The 11,357-nt window shown below is 38.6% G+C and overlaps 1 protein-coding gene across 2 annotated transcripts in view; it reads right to left on the bottom strand.

Annotated features, from left to right (window-relative positions):
- FARS2 (phenylalanyl-tRNA synthetase 2, mitochondrial) overlaps nucleotides 1-11,357 on the bottom strand; it is a 540,429-nt gene that overhangs the window by 333,869 nt on the left and 195,203 nt on the right. For both annotated transcript variants that reach the window (XM_008569891.1, XM_008569880.1), the window contains one exon: nucleotides 6,135-6,266. In XM_008569891.1, the coding sequence (XP_008568113.1) occupies nucleotides 6,135-6,266 (132 nt within the window). The remainder of the gene's footprint in view (nucleotides 1-6,134; nucleotides 6,267-11,357) is intronic.

Raw genomic sequence — 11,357 nt, 5'->3', positions numbered from 1 at the left:
CCGTTGCCGGAAAAAAAAAAAAAAAAAAAAAGGGAAAAAAAAAAAAAAAAAAAAAAAAACCCAGAAACTGTTCATGTATGTATTTACAAGATTTTCCCAAAAGTGTCAATTTTAAATTTTTAACAAAGAGTTAAAGATGGAGATCCCATTTTTAAAAAGTTATGTTCTACTACAGAGCTTTTTCTCCCCCTTGGCCTATGTACCATTTTCTAAACTTCACAGGGGTTCAATAAATGGTAAACTCCTTCCTGGCACGATCACAGCCCATAGTCACCCCTGGTGATAGTTTTAGATGTTCATGCTCCATATACTATATGAAACAACATAAGCAGCATGAGTCAGCCCCGGGGGAAATAAGTGTGTAGTATTTGGGGACGTGACTCAGTACCATCCTCAAAACACCTCCCCGAGGAAAAAACAATCAAATCATCATGAAAACAGTCACCACTCACATCACAATTACTAAATCTCAGGAGTCTCATCACTTCAAAAGTGATGAACACATTATCACTTAAGGAAGAAGAAATAAAGTAACATTCTATAAGCCATTTACAAGAGCTTCAGAAAACACATATATGTGAGTCAATTTTAATGTGTAAGAAAATGTTTTCATTGACTGTTCAAATTAGCAATCCAATTCCATGCTTTAATTAAATGCACTCTATCATAGGATAACATACATAGTAGCAACAGCTCTTTTTTAGAGGTAACAAATAATTACAAAACGAATAGAGTTTTGTTTGCTGTTTGTTTCATTTTGTTTCAGTTCTTCTTCTATGTTAGGCAGAACGATTTATTTGAAATAAATTGTTAGCCACTTCAAAATCATGCAGTTTACTATTCCGATAGCACAGTCCAGTAGGTGACTGTTGTCAGAAAGACCTGGGCAAGTTTCACTAGCACAACAATCCAGATCAGCTTTCTCAGGTTCTGTGAAGGGGCTTTAAACACCTCAGAGCCTTGTTATCAAGGTTAAATGAAAGAAAGCACATAAAGCATGCTTTATGAGATGCTGGCAGACAGTGAGGGCTCAACTCTGTTACTACCATTGCTCCATCAGTGTCTTTGGTTTCTGGTTATCTCAGCATGTACTCGCACCTCTATAAGAACCTTAAAAAAGGAGAATCTACAACCATCAGTTATAATGTTTCTTGGAAAGGAGAGGAGGGGGAGGGATGGAGGGATGGAGGAGAGAGAAAGAAGGCAAAACTGAACTAGAAGGATGAAATATACATAGCCTGTCTTTCTCCATGCTGTACAAACTCAAAAAACAAAAAATTAGCTATACTTGCAAATAATGATTGTTGTTAGTGACTGCTAGGCACATAGTTTAAAATTTTTAACTATAAACATCAAAACACAATCAAGTCTGAGAACACAGAGTAGAATCTTGTCATAATAACTTCAACTTCAAACAGCAAAACCTACACAGAATTTCTTATATAAAATCATCTCTTCTTCCATTTTAGCTTTCCTCTATTGCAAGATATTTAATTCAAATTTTATGCATACAACTTCTCCAAAACTTGAAGCACATCCTACCATCACTATGAATCAATCAAACATATTTGAATCTTAGGTGTCTTTTTTATTTATTTATTTTTTTACTTTGCCATTTTCTTCAAGAATACCTGACGTGACTGATCTAATTGTAGAACAGCAGTCTCATTAATGTGCAATAAGGACTGGGAACCCTGTTTCAGATAACTATATTCAGCTAATTACCGTGTGGATAAACCTCATAAAAACACATTGAGGTTATTGGAAAATGCACAAGGAAGCACAATTCCATGTGATAACTGATAGAAGCTGATCATCCCCTCATTTGCTTTCCCAGCTCTTGCCCCTGACACCAGGCACTCCTGGGAAGAAGGCTAGGACTCATTCAAATCTTTGTCTAAAACAAAAAAACAAAAACACCACAGAAGTATTTGAAGTCAGCTCCCACTCAAGGAGAGATTAAATCTCACATATTTGTTTCCAGTATTTTGTGTTTTCTATTGAGCTATATATATATATCTATTAGGCTGATTTTCCTTTCTTCCTTTTTCTTGTTATTCTTATTTTTTTTCCCCCTCTAAAAGCACTCAATCTAGAATCATGGATGACTAAAGATCAAAGAGATGATCTAGCTCTACTTGATTAGAAATTGTTTTTATAACCTGTAGGATAGCCCCTGTTTAAATATTTCCTATTAAGGGGTCCCTCTGTTGATAAACGGCTCTATTAGAAAAAATTTTTAAATGACAACACCAGCAATTAGTTTTTATTGAATGTTTACTGTGTGCCAGACTCTTTTCTAAGCACTTGAAATGTATTACCTCATTAACCCTCAAGATGAAACTTTGAGGGTGGTATCTTGAGAGAGCTAAAGCCCACTGGGGCTAAGCAACCTGCCTGAAGACACATGGCTGTCAATGGGCAGTTTCCAGACTCCAAGCCCAGGCCTCACCACTATTACTCACAGGCCTTAATTGTGACTCTGGGCTCCCTTTCCTCCGGGACAGCCCTTTAAATATTTGAAAACCATCCATGAAGCCTCTGGCACTGTGCTGGGCTTTCCCCATAAGCCTTCCCCAGCAGAATGGAGAGGAACCTGTGAGTTTCCTGATTGCGGGCCCCTCACATGGATGGTAGGGGGAGTAAGAGGGAGGCCCAGCCTCCAGTCTCCCAGCCCCAGTAACACAGGCTCCTGCACCTCATATCGCCCTGTCTCTGTATTCTCACTGCATCCTCACTCTCCAACCCCAAGGCCAGTATCACACCTTTACCTATGGTCTATCCATGCCTCTCAGTCACCAAGAAGGACCTCTCCATTCAGCTGCAGGAGGCTTGTGACCAACCCTGAGCCAGAGCTGCCCTCCAAAGCCACACAGCAAATATCCTTCTATGGGAGCAGGGGTGGGGATGGGGGTCCCAGGACAGTCCATATCAGTTCCTCTCCACCCAGTACTTCCTGCTTATGCATGAGCTTAAATGCCCTATCCCAACCCACTTTCCCTGGAGGATTTACACTCTAAAAAGTATTTTTTCATTAAATTCTGACCGTGACTTTTAAAAAAAATTCACAGCTCTGAAATTAAGTCTAGAAGCAATCATTTTTATTAGCAATGTCTTGCATAAAAGAGCTTGAAAGACCTTTCTCAAGTACCTACAGATATGGGTAGAATTCAATCATTAATCTTGTCTTTCCACTCTCCCTTGGTCAGACAGCACTCCTGTAATAAGGTTGGTGAACAACTAAGCTTGATGGGACTAAGTGTTTTCATATTGTATTTTACTGTATTTATGAAATATCTGCTGAATTTGGGGGCACTACACTAATTGCAATAAGAACGAAAAGATTATGCATTGGCTTTGTTCTTAAATAGTTTGGAAGATAAACTGCACTCCTGTGACATGTATCAGACACCTGTGGGGCAAATTACAACATATCAAAAAATACGAATCACAAAGTACAAATCCAGCAGCCAAGTGCTGACAAGGAAGATCTGCAAAGATAAGAAGGCTCCTGTGAGTGGTGACAGTGGGCATCCTTGTCTTGTTCCTGTTCTTAAGGGGAAAGCTTTTAGTTTTTCCCGATTCAGATGATAATGGCAGTTGATTTATCACATATGGCTTTTATTGTGTTAAGATACCTTCCATCTGTACTTAATTTGTTGAGAGTCTTAATCATGATGGAATGTTGAATTTTGTCAAATGCTTTTGCTGCATCTATTGAGATGATCATATGGTTTTTATTCTTGATTTTGTTCATGTGGTGTATCACATTTATTGATTTGCATATGTTGAACCATCCTTGCATCCCTGGCATGAATCCCACAAGAGAAAAGAATAAAGGGCATCCAAAAAGGAAAAGATGAAATCAACCTGTCCCTGTTTGCAAATGACATGATTCTATATACAGATAACCCAAGAGACTACCAAAAAACTCTTAGAGCTGATAGACGAATTCAGTAAGGTTGCAGGATACAAAATCAAAATACAAAAATTAGTAGCAGTTTTATACTCCAACAAAAAACCAGAAGAAAAAGAAATCAAGAAAGGAAGCCCATATACAATAGTCACCAAAAAGAAAAAAAAAAAAAAATCTAGGAATAAATCTAACCAAGGAGGTGAAAGATCTCTACACTGAAAACTACAAATCACTGCTGAAAGAAATTAAAGAGCATATTAAAAGAGAGAAAGACATTCCTTGCTCATGGACTGGAAGAATCAATATAGCGAAAATGTCCATACTACCCAAAGCCATCTACAGATTCAATGTGATCCCCATCAAAATACCAAAGACATTCCTCACAGAAATAGAAAAAAACAATCCTAACATTCATATGGAACAACAAAAGACCCCAAATAGCCAAAGCAATCCTGAGCAAAAAAAGTAAAGCCAGAGGCATTACACCTCCTAACTTCAAACTATCTAACAAATCTGTAATAACAAAAACAGCATGGTACTGGCATAAAAACAGACACTCAGATCAATGGAACAGAATAGAGAACACAGAAATCAACCTACATATTTACAGCCAAGTGATCTTTGACAAGGGCACCAAGAACATACAATGGGGAAAGGAGAACCTCTTCAATAAATGGTGCTGGGAAAACTGGATATCCATATGTAGAAGAATGAAACTTGATCTGTACCTCTCACCATAAACCAAAATCAACTCAAAATGGATTAAAGACTTATACATAACACCTGAAACTCTAAAACTCCAATAAGGAAACATAGGGGAAACACTCCAGGATGTAGGATTGGGCAAGACTTTATGAATAAGACCCCAAAAGCACAAACACAAAAGAAAAAATAAATGAATGGGATTATATCAAACTAAAAAGCTTCTGCACAGCAAAGAAAAAAAATCAACAGAGGGAAAGGACGACCTACAGAATGGGAGAAAATATTTGCAAACTATGTGCTGACAAGGGATTAATATGCAGAATAAACAAAGAGCTCAAACAAATTTACAGCAAAAAAAAACAAATAATCCATTTAAAAAATGGGCAAAGGAGCTGAATAGACATTTCTCAAAGGAGGACATACAAATGGCTGACTGGTATATGAAAAAATACTCAACATCATTAATCATCAGGGAAATGCAAATCAAAACCACTCTGAGATATCACCTCACCCTAGTCATACTGGCTGTTATAAAAAAGACAGAATAACAAATGTTGGCAAGGATATGGAGAAAGCAGAAACCTTCTGCACTGCTGGTGGGACTGTAAATTAGTATAGCCATTATGGAAGACAGTATGGAGGTTCCTCAGACAACTACAGATAGAACCACCATATGATCCAGCAATCTCACTATTGGGGATATATCCAGAGGATTGGAAATCATGACATTGAAGGGATACCTACACTCCCATGTTCATCACAGCTCTATTTACAATAGCCAGGCTATGGAACCAACCTAAATGCCCATTGACGGATGACTGGATAAGGCAATTGTGGTATATATACACAATGAAATACTACTCAGCAATAAAAAAAAATGAAATTCTGCCATTTGCAGCAACATAGATGAACCTGGAGAAAATTATCCTATGTGAAACAACCAAGGTGCAGAAGGAGAAATACCACATGTTCTCACTCATAAGTGGGAGTTGAATCCATAAATAAACAAATAAACAATAAAGAGAGACAGAGAGAAAGAATGAAACAACAATCACAGTAATATGTTGAACTTTTAGAAGGAGAGAAAAAGAGCTGTGGTTACTAGAAGTGGAAAAGGGGAGGGAAAAGGGAAAGGGAGTGGGGTTAATGAGGAATTGGTTAACAAACACAATGAATGATTATGTACTATAATGATGAATAAGCTAATTATCCTGATCTAACCACATTGTACATATTGTACACAACTACTGAAAATCAACTTTGTACCCCACATATATGTACAATAAACTATCTTAAAAAAAAAAAAAAAAAGACAAGAAGCCTTTACAATACGAGATGTGAGAAACAAGCTTTTCCAGAGTTCAATGTCAGGTTTAAGTTGACAGGGCAATCAGAGGAGGGAAAGATGCAGATGCTGCCCCTACAGGAATCTGTAAATACCTGCAAAAGGGTAAGCAGAATAGGCTACAGGAGAAGAGAGAGCCTGTAAATAAAATGTGGCATTCTTTTTTACCTGAATTGACCAGTTGTTGTTCCATCACCCCACATCCAAGAACTTCTAGCCATTTTCCATGGAAGTTGATCTCCATCTCGAAGGAAGGATGGGTGAAAGGAAAGTAGCAGTCTACCCATCTTATCTCCAGCCCTGCCAAGAAGCCACAAAAAACAAAGAGTGAAAAAGACAGTCTACCCTTTCTTGTGACCAAATTTGCCCTTCAGCTAATGACACCAATTACTACCTTCTAAGTAAAATAAATAGCAAATAAACAACTTTGCAACATCTTAGGGTGAGGCAATAAATCTTAAAACTTGTGAAAAACGGCGCATGTCTTTTTCAATATGAAAAACACTTTGTGTAGTTCCAGGACCTTCTAAAACCAAATCAATCACCTGTCAAATCCCTGTAACCATTTGGCAGAGGAAAAAAGTAGGCCAATGTTATACAAAAGCAGTTAATTCTATTTTAGTTTCTATAAGTGAAAACGACATCAGTACAGAGCTAAAGAAACTATATTTTTACTATATAATCCTCCAACCTTGCATATCAACAATATGACCTATTTAGAATAAAATGATCAACTTTACTTCCATAAGTATGTATTAAAATTTTTAAATTAAGTTTATAAGCGCTAGTAAAAACTTACATGCAATAAGATATATCGACCAAATTTAAACAAAACATTTAAAAAGTCAAACATTTTTCTACAGATAAAATAACTTATAACTAAATAATCAAAAAAGTATATGCTAAATGCCACAATGGATTTCTCAATAAGCAATCATAAATATGGCACCCTTGAGCAACAATAGCATCATTTGACAAAGAAAAAGACAAATGAATTCAAAATAATGAAAACCTCCGAAGAGCAGAGGCCACTAAAAGCAGAGAAACCAGGTGAGAGGGTCACCTAAGAGCTCAATGCCCACTATGAGGAACACAGAAAAAGTGGCCATTTGACAAATCACCTGTGTTTCTTTCCCTTCATGGAATGATCTTCTTCCAGGCAACACTATGTCTTTGTTAAAGGATCTGATTCTCGATGGTAACATGCCTCCCTGTGAATTTAAAATACCATATTTCCTCAGCCAAAACCATCATCATTTTAAATTTTGTAGAAACCGGAATGTGAAATAAACAAAAATAATAACAAAAATTCCTTTCATCTGTTGGGCACTTACTATGCCTCTACTAACCCATTTCACAGACAGGGAACACAGTTATTAGAGAAGTTGAGTGTCTTGCCCAAAGTCACACAGCTGGCAGATAAGTGGGCCAAACCCAGGTCTCCCCAACTCCAAAACCCCAGTTCTTGACAATTAAAATATAATTCCTGTCTGTCAAAACATATATTTCAAGAATCAAAAATCAGATGGGAGCAAAATTATAAAACACAGGGGCCTTTCCTGTGCCCCAAATTCCACAGGAAAAGGCAGATTTTCCTTTCATTGTTCTGTTTTAGTCACATTTATTTTCCTAGTTACCTGCTGTCTATGGCAAGTGTCACGTGATTTCTGTTTACAACGGTAACACAATATCCCTTTTATTACGTATGCAGTATAATAGACAAATATTAAACTGTACATATACAAAGTGTAAAATTTGATAAATGTTTGCTTATGTATTCACCCATGAAATCAGCACCACAATCAAGATAATGAACATATCCACCATCACCCCCAAGAGTTTCCTCATACTCCTTGGTAATCATACCCACCTGCCCATCACCCCTTCCTCTTCTCCTGGTCCCCACCTCCCCAGGCAACTGCTGATCTCTTCTGTCACTATAGACGAGTTTGCATTTCCTAGAATCTTATAAAAATGGAATCATAAAAAAATTTACTCTTTCATTTTCTGGCTTCTTTCACTCAGAGTAATTATTTTATCAATACTTCATTCGTTTTTATTGCTGAATAAATCCACCAATGTTTTTACTAACTATGAAAAAAGGTGGCACTGTTTCAGGCTATTGGAGAAATGTCCACAAGTCCCCGAACAGTTCAGACTTTTCTACATGGAAGCTCACATGTGCACAGCAGTTATTTGCAACTATGTTCTGAGAAGAAGGTATTATTTGTACACCTGTGTGCTTGCCCATCTTTGGGACGAATAATAACTTATTAATACTTTTATAAAAAGCACTAGACTCAGTCCTGCTGGCAAACAGAAGTGTGAGAACCTTGGGACACAGAACTGAGTGTAGAAGTACTGGCAGACGGGCCGGCCCGGTGGCGCACTGGAGAGTGCGCCGCTTGAGAGTGCGGCGGCGCTCCCGCCGAGGGTTTGGATCCCATGTAGAGACCAGTTCCCGCTCACTGGCTGAGTGCGGTGCAGGCGCGACACCAAGGGTTGCGATCCCGTTACCGGTCAGTAAAAAAGACAAAAAAGGAAAAAAAAAAAAGAAGTACTGGCAGACAAACGACTTTTACCATTCTTTTTTGTAATTCCTGGCAGGAATCATTTTATGAAAACAGTTTAGGAAAACAGATTTATGTACATGGCTTTTTATAATACTTGTCTTGAATTTTACCAAAAGAAGGGAGGGTATTCAGGTTTAACATTATGATTTCATCATCAAATAATTCAACATTACCTAAGTGCTTCAAACACAGTACTTAGGTGAGTTCTATATGAGTTAATTTTCTTTGTGTCATTATTTTTTATTTTCTTGGACAAGCTATAACAATTAAAAAGATTTTAGTTTATATAGCTTTATAACTCACACCTGTACTATCATAGGTTCCCCCTAGTCCGAGAGAAAGAATTTTCAAGATGTTAATTAGCACCTCAAAATAATAACAGGTGCTAATTAAAGCCATTCCATGATCAATGTTTAGTAAGCCCTAACTAAATATCTGCTACATACAGTTTCATGGGAAGCCAGCCTCTGCAAAGACAGGATCCTGTTTACATGCCCCCGTCTGAGCTGCTGGTGCTGAAGGTGCCGGCACAACACGAGGACGAAATTCAAATGTGCCGTGATGGGGGCCGGCCCGGTGGCGCACTGGAGAGTGCGCCGCTTGGGAGCGCAGCGGCGCTCCCGCCGAGGGTTCGGATCCCATGTGGAGACTGGATCCCGCTCACTGGCTGAGCGTGGTGCGGGTGCAACACCAAGGGTTGCGATCCCGTTGCCGGTCCCCGGTACGGGCGCGACATCGAGGGTTGCAATCCCGTCACCAGTCAGTAAAAAAAAGACAAAAAGGAAAAAAAAAAAAAAAATGTGCCGTGATGGTCCCTCCTCTTCTCTACGAACCTTCTATCACTAAGGGGCTTTTCCTTTACTGCTTCTATAATTAGAAAAGAATTATAACTTTGGATTGAAAATTTCTGTTAACATTGAACAAATTCTTAAGATAAAATGTCCATAAGCTGCATCGACCCTTGCTCTCTTCTGGTTTAAGACCCAGGCCACCACAGCCCTCGGTGACCCTATAGGTGTCTCTCTGAGTAGCAATGAAGTAACTGCTCCACACTGAAAAGTAAATACAGCAAAACATGAAGAGGCAGGGAAGTTAGCCTAGGCTTTTCATGATCCGCAAAGACAGTAAATATTCAGAATTTATAGAGCAGAACCCATTGATAATAGGATCGTTGGAATTAAAAAAACAGATCAGCGAAAGTTGTAACTTTAATTTTTAAATCCTTTTCACCCCCTTAGATCCTTTGCTAAGTTTGCTTTTCAAATCTATATGACCCTGACAAGAATACCAAATCCATTAATCATTCATTTCCTTTGTTCCACTACTTTACAGACTTCTTTGGTTCTTAAATTTTGCCTCCTTCACATAAACAGACAAAAGCCAAAATCTGTGAAAGCCCATTTTTGCAGGCCTATGACTCTGCTTCAAACATAAACAGCAATTATTTGAAAGTAAATCATATTAATTAATGTGTAATTTTTGCCAAAATACCGCATGCTTTTATATATTCTAACAATTTAAATTTTAGTTACATTGACACATTAAAAGTGCTTTTTTTTTTTTTTTTTAAATCACTGGTAGTGGAATCATTTATTGAACACTTTGATATTACCCCCTAAAACCATTTTTTTCTTGTTTTTTACCACATCACCTCAAAATTACTGTAACTATTATTACATCTGATTGAAAAAGCATCTTGGTATGGGTATGCTTCTTGTATTAAAAGATATGATACTGAATAACTGGTCTCAAAACTATGTTGAGTATGGCTTATTTCACATGATAAGTATCAGGAGTCAGTGAAAATGTCCACTAAAATGGGGGGAACTTCTAGTAAGCATGTCCAAATCATATGGATTCATTATGCATTAGACTAATCTCTTATTGGGTTTATAGAGGAAAATTAAATGCATATGTACATAGGTACTTCAAAATGTTTGTGGAAAAATGGAATTAAAAGATAATACAAATCTTTTTCCATGAACTTTTTGAAGACCCCTCATATTATATATCTAATGGAAAACAATGCCAAGGATTTTTTGGGGGGGTGGGGTGGGAGGGAGTTAGGAGGGAACAATAATTTACAAAACCACACTTTTTTACAAAAGAAGCCCAGAGCTTTTGTAAATGGCTTCAGAACTCTATAAGATTATAGCAACTGCCAAAAATTACACACCTTCATTTTCAGCCTAGAGCACTTCCACTTTCAGTAGAAGAGCACTTGTGAACAAAGCAAACCTGGGCTGAAGTCTCAGGTTCCTACCTTTTTTCCTGTAAGCTCTTGGGCAAACTAACTAGCCTCACTGAGCCTCAAGCTGCTTCCTCTCTCCACTACATGTGGGATAGCTGTGTCACCCAGTGGTTTTGAGAAAACAACCTGCAGAAGCCCAGGCTTTCTCAAGAGGCAGAGCTCCCCTTTGGAGATCTGGGCACTGACCCTACTCTCCCTCCTGAATGAGGATGTTGAGTTTGGTTCAAGGATGAGGAAAGCCCAAAGTCTAGAAGCAATCCCTCAAATGGGACTTCAGGAATGATATATGGAAATTCCTTCAGGTCAGTGATGTGATGATGTGAGCCCACATGGAAGAGGTGTAGCGAGAATTCTAATGCTTTCTCAACTCTAGCAGGACACTACCCTTCCCTACCCACCAAGGGAACCAGGGGCATGGGAAAGGCTGGGCTGCATCTACCCTGCTCCATGTTCCAGCTTCCCAACTTCTGCAACTGTGGCAAGACCAATCAGGGACACAGCACAGGGGGGGGGGGGGGGGGGGGGGGGGGGGGGGGGGGGGGGGGGGGGGGGGGGGGGGGGGGGGGG

Source organism: Galeopterus variegatus, unplaced genomic scaffold, assembly GCF_000696425.1.
Source record: "Galeopterus variegatus unplaced genomic scaffold, G_variegatus-3.0.2 Scaffold29, whole genome shotgun sequence".
Lineage (NCBI taxonomy): Eukaryota > Metazoa > Chordata > Mammalia > Dermoptera > Cynocephalidae > Galeopterus > Galeopterus variegatus.
The sequence above is the reverse complement of the archived record's forward strand: the minus strand, read 5'-3'. Positions and strand labels throughout refer to the sequence as shown.